The sequence below is a fragment of the Eschrichtius robustus genome, chromosome 8 (assembly GCF_028021215.1).
Source record: "Eschrichtius robustus isolate mEscRob2 chromosome 8, mEscRob2.pri, whole genome shotgun sequence".
NCBI lineage: Eukaryota > Metazoa > Chordata > Mammalia > Artiodactyla > Eschrichtiidae > Eschrichtius > Eschrichtius robustus.
In genome coordinates, this window is record NC_090831.1 from 22,140,819 (window position 1) to 22,154,440 (window position 13,622).

At 38.2% G+C, this 13,622-nt stretch overlaps 1 protein-coding gene across 3 annotated transcripts in view; it reads right to left on the minus strand.

Moving 5' to 3' along the window:
• The window catches only part of MAGI2 (membrane associated guanylate kinase, WW and PDZ domain containing 2), a 1,349,206-nt gene that overhangs the window by 226,808 nt on the left and 1,108,776 nt on the right, over nt 1-13,622 (minus strand). For 2 of the 3 annotated variants that reach the window (XM_068550444.1, XM_068550443.1), the window contains exon 10: nt 2,780-3,418. The exons of the other annotated variant lie outside the window; for it this stretch is intronic. In XM_068550444.1, coding sequence (XP_068406545.1) covers nt 2,780-3,418 — 639 coding nt within the window. The remainder of the gene's footprint in view (nt 1-2,779; nt 3,419-13,622) is intronic. 3 annotated transcript variants of the gene reach the window in all.

Genomic DNA, 13,622 nt, shown 5'->3' on the forward strand with positions numbered 1-13,622 from the left:
AGGTGTATGAATTTGCTCTTGAAGATTTACGCTTATCTGAGGGAGGCCATAAGCACTTATGAGTAGCCTATAATAAGATAATCAAGGTGAATTTCATCACAAAAATATGGTGTTAGTTCCTATTAATTTCAGAGAGCTGACTACAAATTGTGGGAATCCGGGAAAACATAAGAGGATTTGACTAGAAATACTTTAAGCATTACAGGGTATTACATTCTGCAATTCTACACTAGCCACAAAATACAAACAAATTCCTTGTCCCCAAACACAAACAAAATGCAAACAAAACTTTGAATACTCGATTTCTATATCTGTCTGCAAAAATACTGAATCACTATGCTGTACACCTGAAACTAACACAATATTGTAAATCAACTATACCTCAATAAAAACAAACAAACAAACAAACAAACAAACAAAAAAAAACTTTGAATACTTGGGGATTAAATGGGGGTGGGAGAGAGTAGAGGCAAAAGGAGCAAGAACGGGGTAGTCTAGCTGATAGCAGGCAAACAGAAATGTTTTCAGAAAAGGTACAAATGGCAATAATATAAATACATATTTTATATATATATATATATATGAAAAAAGGATTTCAGAATATTTTTTTCTGCTACATCATGCCTTTAAAAAAGGTATTATATATAAAAAGTGCCCAAACTTGTTTCTATGAATCACACAGTGGATACTGCAAAGTGATTTTCAGTTATACCATTTAATATCAAGAACCTGTTCCAAAGATTTGATTTTCAATTGCACATTAAGAAGATATGGCTATTTAATTAAGGATATTTGTTTTAATCTTAAGCAACCGGTGAAATTAAAATACACTGTCAATATTTAATTATCAAGATTCAAGCGCTATTTTGTAATAATGCTTTAAGGTCACATTTAAGACTTCTGCTATCATATTAATTTCTTTTTTTTAAGAAAGGAACATAGTACTTTGTATAGAGTTGCTCATAAATGCTTAGTATTTGGTGTCCATTTTCACACAAAAATCAATAATGTAAATACTTCCTTGAAGGGAAAACACCTGCAGAGAGGGCCAAATACATCATAAAAGGTGCTTCTTTCAGCTTTGACTGCTTTCACTTGCATTTCAAACTGACAGGGCTTTCACCCTGTTTTTAGTTCTTTGAATAGACAGTCCCATATGTTTGCCACACGTGTGCTCTTCACGCACAAGTTCCTCACAGTACTGACCCATCCCTGCTGTAGCTTTGGTGCTAATCTACACTCAATAGACATTTAATGAGCACCTATGTGGCCCATTATACTAAGAACATTCCATCAGGTTAGGTAGTATTATCATCCCAATATAACAGATGAGACATCTGAAGCTCACGGACTAAATGTCTTAGGTCCCCAAATCGGTAAGTAGAAAACCAGGACTTAGCCTGAGCCCTTTCATTTATACCCTGTTTTCAAGTATCCTCTCTATCTGTGACCCTTCCCTCCTTTCTCTCCCTAGTTTTCACTGATAACCAAGAGCAGAGTAGCAAAGCAATGAAGGAGGTAGCCTCTGCTTAGCCCCATTCCCTTCCCCACAGAGCAGGTGGAAGGGAAGAAACACCTCTGGGGCTCAGAGCTCCTACCACAGTCCTCACCGCTCCCAGTTCCATACTTCACCTGGAACACCCAGCCCAGAACTTCAGCCCCAAGCCTGTTCCATAGCTTTCTTCCCAGGGCACAGAAGGCACTATGGGTAACTATTCATGGAGGATCCCTGTCGTGATAGAAGAAGTGTCCTGAGCAACGCTATTGACAACTCTGAACTGATTTTTCTATGGGGACACAGCTCCCATTGGTCCTTGTGGGGATTATCAAGACTGTACTTGAGCTTGGAAGGAGTTGAACCGGCTTCCACGTGCTAGCCTGCAATCCTATGCACAATTCAGAGTATGACTTCCTTGGGAAAAATCAGGTTTCTTAACTAAGTCAATGGAAACCAGTTTGAACCCTCCACAACTGAAACATTAATGAACTTTTGGAATACAACCCACTCATACTCGGGAATTCAACCTTTACCCTCTCAGTTCACAGCTCTCTCTCTCTCTCTCTCTCTCTCTCTATATATATATATATATTTTTTTTTTTTTTCTCTCTTTGGCCGTGCCGCATGGCTTGCGGGATCTTAGTTCCCCAAACAGGGATTGAAACCACACCCTCAGCAGTGAAAGCTCGGAGTCCTAACCACTGGACCTCCAGGGAATTCCCCACAGCAATATATATTTGTAAGACTGAAAACACTATTTTTATTGTGCTTAATATAGTATAGGAAAAGATACATTCTCAAAATTAAAAAGCACATCTTCCTGGACTCATGTTTTTCTTTCTTACTTACTCTTTTACCTTCATTTTTTAAAGTATGATTTCACTTGTGGTTGCCAAGGGGGAGGGGAGGTGGCGAAGGGTTGGATTGGGAGTTTGGGATTAGCAGACACAAACTACTATATATAGAATGGATAAACAACAAGGTCCCACTGTATAGCACAGGGAACTATATTCAATATCCTGTGATAAACCATAATGGAAAAGAATGTGAAAAAGAATATATATACACACACACACACATATCTGAATCACTTTGCTGTACAGCAGAAATCAATGCAACATTTGTAAATCAACTATACTCAATAAAGTTAAAAAAATAAAAATAAAAAATTTAAAAGTGCCATTTCATTCAACTCCAGAGAAACTTCCATTTTTTCGATATTATTGTAAAGGTTCTACTGTTTCACCTGCATTCTGATTGCTGAGCCAGTGTTTATCTTACCTCCTCGATGGATAATCAAAGAAGTCTCGCTTCCAATGGGACAGTCCTTAAGTATATCCACTACTTCCGTATGGCTCAGGTTCTGTACATTCTGCTGGTTGATCTCAACAATGAGGTCGCCTTCACACAGGCCAGGGCATCCCTGAATGTCAAGTATTTGTTTCACCCGCTGTCCTGTAGGACTGTCTGCAATGGTGAAGCCAAAGCCCTGGGCACCTTTCACAATGGTTAAGGTCATAAGTTCAGCTTGGGTGGCCCCAGATGAAGCCATAGATACATTGTCGTCATGGACAGGTGGTGGATACGTGCTATCTAGCTGACCATCAGCTGGCATTGAGTGCAAAGTATGAGGCGGCCGATCTGTTATATCTGGAACCGACTGTGAGGTCCGAGAAATGTATTCCAAATATGTTTCATAGTTATGTCTTCCATTGACCATCACTGGAGGTGGCCTCTCCATTATTGCAAGGGGTGGCACCATGCTGTTAGCAGGATCTTCAGGATCAAAGGGCAAAGGGTAGCCACGACACAACACTAAGTTGACACTCTGACCAATAGGAACAGACTGGAAAAGTTTGACTACATCTGCATGAGTGTGTCCAAGGACACAAACTTCATTAATATAGACAATGACATCACCTGCAAGGGAAAAAAAGAAAGAGATTGACAACATGAGGTAAGTTCAATTAACGTTGACATAGAGAAATGGAATTATTTATGAGACTAGTGAAAGACGTGCTCTGTTTCTCAGTAAGCAGTGAGAAGATCAATTAGAATAGTACTTAAATTCCCTGTAGGTGACTCAAGGTTACAACAGGTCTGCCAACAAATATAGTGATTACATGCTGAAAAAAAATGCTATTTGGTTACTCCTGAAGTTCAGAAAAAACTTCATATTCAGAAAGAAAAGTTTAGAAGAATTTGTACCTTGAAGAAGCACACATTCTATGCTTCTTTTTCATCTTCAGGGCAATTCAGTTAATAGAATTTTCAAATTATTGAGAAGTGGTGGTCATAAGTTTTGGATGAAGAACAAAGGCAAGTATATGGGTTTTTTGCTCTCACTTGTCTGAGTCAACTGTCTTTTTTTTTCCTTTTTATGGAAGAGAAAAATATTTTGCCCATTTTATTTTCTCTCTCTATAGCAAAGTGTAATTGGAAAGGTTCCATGTATACACAAGTAAAGATCAAGAGGACAGATTTGGGGATCAGGGATCTGGGTCCATATCCTGGCTCTACTACTTAGCAGATCTGTGTGACTGGGCAAGTGACTTACCTGCTTTGAGCCACAGTTCCTCATTTGTAAAGCTGCTGTGAGGGTGAAATGAGATGATGCAGGAAAAGGGCTTGGCACAATGCCTGACATATGGTGAGTGCTCAATAAACGTGGACCATTATCAATATTATTGTTGCTAAAATAGGAGGAAGGGGATGTGAGACCCTGGCTTTCAAACAGGAAGCTGCCAAAGACTCCTCCTCTGATCTTAGATAAAGTGATATTTCTGCAGATCTTTTCAAAAAAGGCATTTGTCCTTTCTCCACAATGAATTTAATCACAGAGTTACAGAAGTCCACTGATCAGAAGTTAACTTTATGTTATTAAAAATGTCCTGAAGGCAAATTATTCATTATAAAATATATCCAGAAAAACAATATTTCCTTCTTAAAATTCAGGGAAAACATGTTTGTTTGAGATATTGTTTAAAAAATTCAATTATGTATGAATAACAGTTTTATTTTTGGAGCACTGCTCTATCATGGATTGATATTTTTATCCTCAAAAACCGTAATATTTGAGAATTGAACTTGCAAATTGAGATTGTGCCTGACTATGCTGAAGAGTATATGAGATTAAAAGACATGTTTTCACAGATTGTCAAATGAGTAATTCAACAGATATCAGTCTATCAGGATAATTCTGAAATGGTTAGTGTAAATGGCTAGGGATTTCATTCTGAGACATCATTGCCCATCAAAATTGCAAATATCAAAAATGAAAAACAGAGCTGAATTTTCAGAGTTAAACAGTTTTTTGGCTTCTCTTAGTTTTCTGATACAAAATGATTTCTCCACTAAATATACTTTAAAAATAAATAATTCTATGAATAGAACATTGCTGAGTAAAATGACCTTAACTACATACACTCAGCTAACACTCTTCCCAAATGCTAGAGAACTGCTTGAAAGTGCTAAAGATATAGACAGAAAAGCAAAAACAAACAAACAAAACAAAACAAAATAACATTTTCGGTGATCCAGGTTAGGTCTCATTCTGGAAAATGTCACAGACTACGTGATTGGTCAGATGGAACTTCACTCTTCAATTATGTCTATTAGAGAGGGTGCTGGTGTAATGGCTGGGACACTGGGCCATGACTCAGGAGTGAATTGGGATGGGCATCCACTCTCTGCTACTGTGACTTCTCAACAGACTGTGGCAGTTGGGAATGCTTTGGCATCATTTTTAACTGGTTAAGGTCATGCCAGAGTCCCAGAGAAGTATCTGATCCAGACAAACTTTTTTTCTTCTCCTCCTTGCCCCTTCTATTTTTAAAGTTACTATATATATTTATAAACTGAAAGGTTGAAAGACTATAAATACTTGTGTACTACCACCCAGCTTAATGATTAGAACATTGCTTATATCAGTTGAAGCCCCCTGGGTAGCACCCTCTCCCACTTGCCCTCCTTTACTGCCCTTTCCAAAGGTAACCATTGCCCCCGCATTTGAGGTTTGTTAGTCACACATACTTTACATTTTTATGACATATCTAGGTACACATAAACAAAAATCCTGCATAGTTTAACCACTAAATAATATCCCTCAAAATATGTTTTTGCATATTTTAAACCTTTTGTAAATGGTATACATATTAATCTTCTGTAATATCTCTCAAAATGTATTTATGATACTTATCTCTTTTGATACATTTACCTCTAGTTCATTAATTTTCATTGCAATATAATATCTATTGGATGACTACATCATTATTTATTAATATTTATCCATTCTTTTGTTAATGGACACTGGGGTGCTTGTGAATTTTGGGCTATTAAAGATAACTCTGCTATGAACCTCTTTCTATGGCCCTCATGCACATATGGGAGAGTTTTTGTGAGGTATCTACCTTGGGGTAGAATTGCTGGACACAGGCCACTTGTGTCTTCAACTTTGATAGAAACGGGAAATGGCTGACAAAATAGGTCAAATCGGTTTACACTCCCCTCGGTATGGTATCAGAATTTTCATTGCTCCCCATCTGACACAACGCTTGCCATTCTCAGACTTTTAATTTTCAGTAATCTAATGGGTGTGATCATGGTTTTAATTTGCATTTCCCACATTGCTAGTGAAGGTAAGCATCTTTTCATATGTTTATTGGCCATTTGGGTTTTCTCTTTAGTACCTCTCCTTTCTCCGTTTTTCCTATTAGGTTAGTCTTCTGTTTTTAAACACACTGACTATTTTTCTGCCCACCTCCATTCTTGATCCAACATCCTCTGTAGGTTTGGGAGGCTGCAAGGTATAGTAGACATTACATGGAATAGGGAACCAAACGTCTTTGGACTGATTCCCAGCTCCATCACTTACTAGCTGTGTGACTTTCAAAACTAACTTAAATCCTCTGTGACTCAGATTCTTCAGAAGTAATGAGGAACAATAATAATAGCAACTTAGTATGCTACAGGAAATAGCAAATGAGATCATACAGGTGAAAATGTCTGTAAGCTGTAAATTGTTATGCAAAGGATAATTGCTATTTCAGTAATTATTATCTGTCCTTGGTTATATCCGTCTATAAAATCAGGACAGTCCCACCAAGATATTCCCACCACAATCATAATTAAGGATGAATATGAGTTCCTGAGTGGGCAAGTAAAAGGCAGGAAAGTAACAAATGCCATTTTCCTCTACAGCTCTCCCTAACTTTAATCACAGTTAACAAACTCCCCAGCCCCCAAGCATGCTTTATTCTTCCTTCTGCTATGCCAGAAATTCATAGGAAAAAAGAACTAAGGGTAATGTTCAAAGCTCTCACGGTTCCCTGCCAGGTCTAAAGAGTAGTTATTTGAATTATACTGATTAATGTTATCTATTTTAGTGAGTTTTAATGTGATCTTGCTATTTAGAAACAGAATGAGAACTATTTGTGGTTCTTAGTAAGACTGCCTTCTAAAATTTATGGATATTTTCCAATCAGAGCAATTTTTCAAGTTATCAAGCAAGCAAGTGATAAAGGACCCTGCAATAATACCTTTGTGGAGCTACTCAGAAGGTTTCTGAATGTAAAAGATGAGGGGCCAGTTATCACAGGACAGAACTATCTAACAACTTGACACTACTTAACTGCTCACTTTAAAAGTAAATGGATGCCTAGGGCTTCCCTGGTGGTATAGTGGTTAAGAATCCACCTACCAATTCAGGGGACACGGGTTCGATCCCTGGCCCAGGAAGATCCCACATGCTGCGGAGCAACTAAGCCCGTGTGCCACAACTACTGAGCCTGTGCTCTAGAGCCCACGCTCTGCAACAAGAGAAGCCACGACAATGAGAAGCCTGTGCACCGCAACGAAGAGTAGCCCCTGCTCGCTGCAACTAGAGAAAGCCCGTGCACAGCAACGAAGACCCAACGCAGCCAAAAATTTTTTTAAAAAACAAATAAATAAATTTATTTAAAAAAAAAAAAGGAAATGGATGCCTAGACACTGTGTTATGCCAAAACTATTGTAGATGGAGACGTAAGCAAACATTTGCTTATTCAGAGGGAGAACACATTGGGTAGGATATTTATAGACCATGCCATGCTGTATGAATGTCATTTACATGTTGTGAAGTAAAAATATGAGCCACCTGGTATGTGCCTTCTGATGGCGCCATGCCAAGTCCTGAGACAGACGGGGCTTACGAGCACAGAAACGGATGTCATGAGGAAAACCGGCTCTAGGTCTAACCCTGTTGGCCTACTTAAATGGGAGAATTGAAAAAGAGTCACTTGATCTCTCCATCTCTCAATTTATTCTTTTATAAAATGAGAATTAAAATATCTCCTCCATTTCCTCTTTCACAGGGCTACTGTGAGAGTGAGACCATGCTTATGAAAACACTTTTAATTTTACCAAAGAAAGTTTCTCCATAAAAATAAGATGCTGCATTTCTTTTGAGAGCCTAGCACACGTTTTCATTGCCATATTGCCTGCAAGGTTACATTGTTTCCTATATGGCCATTCACTTTAGGACATATTGAGGCCAGATGGTTTTAGGGCTATTGCCTTCAGGTCTATTGGTCAAATTTGGTGTGACTAATGAGCTTGGTGTCCCCAACAGGGCTGATCTCATAATGACCTGATTCCCAATTATGGGATTTCAAAGTGCAAGTGAAGGAGAGTGAGGCTGATGAAGCAGGAAGTGTAAACTGCTGGCCTGTATGAGAAAATGTTCTAAGGTAATTGGTTTCTTTCTTAGTCGTGGAAATCAAAATACAATATTGGATACCTCTTGGGTACTTCATCATTTTGGATAAAATAGAGCACTCTTTAGTAAAGCACTGATTGCTTAAAATGGAGTTATTTTTATACCTCTTTCCTCTGCTCCCACCTTCTTCGAGTCACTGTGGCTACAGAATCTTCCTTTTCAGCTGCTCTCACTTACCACCTGCTGTCTACCTTCCTTAAGCACCACCTTGGACCAGACTAGAATAATTCACTTCACACTCCATTCTCATCCTACTGTCTCCTCTATTAACTTCAAACTACTCAATCTTCAGACCTACTGCTTAACACTCTCTACCACTAGCCTTTCCAACTCATTTTTGTATTCACCCCCCCCCCCAATAAGTTACCTTTCTTGGGAAGCTGGTATCTTTACTGTTCATAATTCATAACTTGATAACTTGCCTTTTTATTTGAATCCTGCTGTTCCTCTACCCTCAAGTGCACTTCTTTTCTATGTATAAATTCATTCCAGATAATTCATTTCTTTCCTGACCTCTTCAAAGATATCTTCCATTATTCCTACACAGATTGCTCCTGTCTCATGTTTGTGACTACAAACTCACCTCAAACTTTATTGCTTTGTGAGAGTTTTCTACCTGTTTCAAGTTTTTTCCGTAAAATATACAGAGTATCGTTACAATGCTGAGAACTTTTTAGGTATTTAGGATAAATTCTCATTAAATAAAGGATAGAAAGACTTAGGAAAAGAAAAACTGGATTGGATTTCACAGCTAAATTCACTGCTGTAAGTGTTTCTAACTTGTTTTTGCCAAGTCATATAGATTTTTGTTAAAAGAAAAAAAAAAAAATCTCACTGACTACTCCCATCCCACCAATTACATGTATTTTACATTGAGAACTTACTATTTTTTGAGTTTCCTCTCCAGCTAATACAATTTGACTGCCCTTTCTTCTTTCTGAAGCTTGTGTTAGTTTGTGTTTTTTATAATAACAATATACGATTTTCTTATAACAGGCAATTTTATTATAATATTGAATATGCATTTTCCCTCTATTCTATAACCCCCAAAAACATAATAAATTTTGACATGTATTTTTGGGCATGTGCCACTCACCACTTCAATTAAATTGAAAATAACAGTTCTTGATAAAATGTGTTCCCCAAAGTGAAGCACTGTGGTATGTCAGATAGACAAATAAAATTAAAGCTGGGTCTCCTTGGGTTGTTCTTTGAGAAAGTCATTCACCAGTTTCATCATCTACAAAATGGGCTAACAATAGCTGTTCTATCTACCTTATAGGAAAGAGAATGATTTTCATCATTCTGTGAAAATGTTCAGCTATTATGATATTACATATATAAATATACATATTAAAAATTTTTAACAAACGACTGATAAAGATTGGAAAGTAAGAATATCCTAAGAAGGAGAAAGTATAAGTAGTTCAGTTTTTTAAAAAAGAAACTGCTGAATTTTATTAAATTATTTGGTAGTTTGCTTGCAGAAATTTGAGAGGCCAGATAATGTTCATCCTTGTAGCTGAATACACTGTTTCCCAACAAGGAAGACTAGTGCCTCATGAAAGTATCCTTAAATTCCTCATTCCCTTCTGGAATAGAAGTACAGTGTGGTTAGGGTGGAGGGATCAGAAGGACAGAGCACGGGTGACTGTGTGGCAGGGGCTGTCCGGGCGCGTGGATGGAACGTAGAACATCCACACGTGAGGGTCTTGGCATATTCGCAACGATGTCACAAAGTGAGAAAGGTCTGATGATAAGTATCCCCCAGATAAATGGGCTGTTGCCTTGCTTTCTCAGTTCTCCTGATGAACTTGTTACAGGGTTCAATGCTTCTTATTGCCCCCAAGTTTTTCTTTATGACTAAATCTAATTTATTTTGCTAAAAATCACTATTTCCTCAATTTCCATTCTCATAAAAGTGGAAGCATCCGTCTTTTGGAATAATTTAAAGCGGTTTCTAAAATTCCCAAATGGTCTCTTCAGAGTGCAAGTTATAAAAACAGCCATTAATTGGAGAAGATTCCATCTTGGAGGTTCTGGAACTTAGCATCATTCTATTGACTTTAAACATCTGTCTTGCAAAGAGCATTATTGCAGACACCAACAAATTTTGCAGAAATGCAAAAACAAATACTTAGGTTATGGAAGGTATAGGAGGCAGGACAAAAGCCTTCATCAGGAGAATTTTAGTTTGTTAATTCTTATGTGCTGCATTATAAATGACATTGTGAATGAAAATGAGGTGAATTGATCTGTAGCACTAAAATAAGATGTTTTAATCCTCTTTCTTTCTTTCTTTTTTTTTTACATTATATAACCAAGTGTGGCATAATGGAGAGAGCACTGATTTAGGAGTCAGAAGGTTTATGTTTATGGCAGAAGGTTTATGCCACGTATGACAATAATTAGTGGTGTCAATCTCTGGTCTTATCCCTCATTTGTTTATTAATTTATTCAGCAAAGATTTACTACCATGAGTCAGGCACCATGGCATAAAGAGAGAAGATTGAACCAGATGACTTCTAAGACATTTTCTTCACTCTGAAATTCTAACACTAAGGTCCTTGGATTCTACCTCTTAGCTATGTCTGCAATTGTTCCACCACCCTAGGTTGGGAACTTACCCATTGTATGAACTCCTGCAACAGTTCCTTAGCTGGTCTTCCTGATGTCATATCAGGAAAGACTAGGGAAGGAGGAGAGGGAAGCCTAGCACATGGAATGACTCAGTGAGTCTGTGGGATTATGGGGTTACCTAATCTCACTCCATATTGACTAGGATTACATGAAGTTGCTAATAAGCCCCCTCTTCTGATCAGGATTGTCTCAGGAACCAGGAGAGTGTGACTATTCTGCAGTTCACAGGCATTAGTTTCAGGGACTTTAAAGCACTGGGCACTGCCTTCCACCTGCCTCTCTGTCAACTCATTTTTCATACCCTACTCTTGATGTCCTTTCTACTTAATATCTTTCAATGCCTGCTCATAGAAAGAGAATAGAGTCCAGGTTCTCTAGCTCAGCATATAAGGCTCTCAGTCTACATTTTCACCACCTCTTGTCTCTTTCCAACCTACTCTGTGCTTTAGTTGGGCCATAGCCCAGAGCTATGTCCTACACATGCTACGTCCTTCCATCCTCTCACTCTTCCCAGGCTTTGTCTCCACTAACAAACTCCTAGTTACCCTGTGAGACCAACTTCACCTTTTGGATCATCTTTCTGACCACCATTTATTGTTGAGACTTAATGACCTCTTCCTGTGTGTTACTCTTCCTGACATCTTAATTCTTCTACCCTTCTAACCACATTAACCACACCTAGAGTTTCTCTGACCATAGTGACTACCATTTTAATATATTTAATATTTATCTGGCATTTAACAAATTCTATTTTACCTGATCCTTCAAAAATCCATTTGAGGTTATTACCATTGTTACCTTTTTTCAATCATGTGGAAACTGAGCCTAGGAGAACTGAACCTTGGTAATTAGGTAAGATTTAGGAATTGAACCCAAGCTTTAACACAAATGTTAAGAATTTCAAACAGACCAGGACATATTTTGACCTGGGGACACTTTTGTGTCCCTCCAATCGTACCAATTGGCATGCTGGGTAAAATATCCTTAATTCCCGAATATGAAAATTGAGAGATAAACTGCAATATTCTTTTGATTACTCAAGTTAATAGAGGGAAGCAGTGAAGCAAATAATTGCAAACTGGGGAATCCGCTGTAATCTGCCAGGACACTTTCTGCAGTGCTCCAAAATAAGCTGTTTGGAAGAAGGCTTTACGGATGCTGAGGCAGAGAGGTGACAGGGCACTGTAACCCACAGAACTCTGTAACCATCATAAGCTGTAGTATAAATTATTTCAATAGCTATGTGATTTGGGGCAAGAAATTTAACTTTTCTTGGTCTAGTTTCTTTTCATGCATGGAAAACTCAGAAAAGGTAGTTTCTAAGGTGCAGCTTTAAAAGTTCCTATGTCTGACGAGAATGTGGAAAGCCCTTCAATGGCACTCATATAAGGCACTGGGAAATTTCACTGGTGCCATTAAACAGATAAGGGACAGGCCTTTGGGGGCTTACCCCAAGGTTCCTTGATTTCTGACAAATAGCCAGTGATTCTAACACTCTTATCTATAGGCAAAATGATACCAAGATATTGGCATGGCCCCTTATTTCTCAAAAGAATGCAAGCCTTCTTAATCATATTTTATAATTTCATCTGTGTGACCTGGTGCAGATGCCTAATTAAAAGCTTGGTTAAAAAAAAATTATGTTTAATCAGCATGCATCCGAAAATTACTCTCTGGCAGATGTGAATTAGGCTGACGATATATTTACATTTCTTTTGTGTTTGGCACTGAGTGGTAAGATATATTTAAATACTTGCATTTTACTTTGTTGGAAAGGAGGAAGAAAGAAATACATTCTAAGAGAATCTAAAGGCACTGATTATTTGCTGATCTGGCAGAGATGAAACAACACTTCAGATTAAAACTGTAAGTAAAGCCACAAAAAGAAAGTACAAAAGACAGTTTTTGTTTCTTTTTTTCTTTTTTTTTGCAAAACTCCGAAGAGCAGAGGCTTTCTAAATAGCTTCCTCACTTTAGGAATTCAATAGCATAAAATGGTCAGTGAATCTATTTTCCTAAAAGAATGCAACGACTTTTAAACAAAGACAAGAAAAAGAGACAGATATGTTATCAGAGGGACCCTATAAAATGAAAATAGGTTCCTGCATCTAAAGATACCTTTGGTCCACCAGAGACGTCCTGGTCCCACGTAATATCAAATTACGTGGCAAAAGCTCTACCAGAGATCTCCATCTCAATGTTAAGACCCAGCTCCACTCAACGACCAGCAAGCTACAGTGCTGGACACGCTATGCCAAACAACTAGCAAGAAAGGCACACAATTCCACCCATTAGCAGAGAGGCTGCCTAAAATCAGAAGAACGTCACAGACACCCCAAAACACACCACTGGACGTGGTCCTGCCCACCAGAAAGACAAGATCCAGACTCATCCACTGGAACACAGGCACTACTCCCCTCCACCAGGAGGCCTACACAACCCACTGAACCAACCTTACCCACTAGGGCAGACACCAAAAACAACGGGAACTACAAACCTGCAGCCTGAGAAAAGGAGACCCCAAACACAGTAAGTTAAGCAAAATGAGAAGACAGAGAAACACAAAACAGATGAAGCAGCAAGGTAAAAAGCCACCAGATGAAACAAATGAAGAGGAAATAGTCAGTCTACCTGAAAAACAGTTCAGAGTAATGATGGTAAAGATGATCCAAAATCTTGGAAATAGAATGGAGAAAATACAAGAAACATTTAACAAGGACTTAGAAGAAC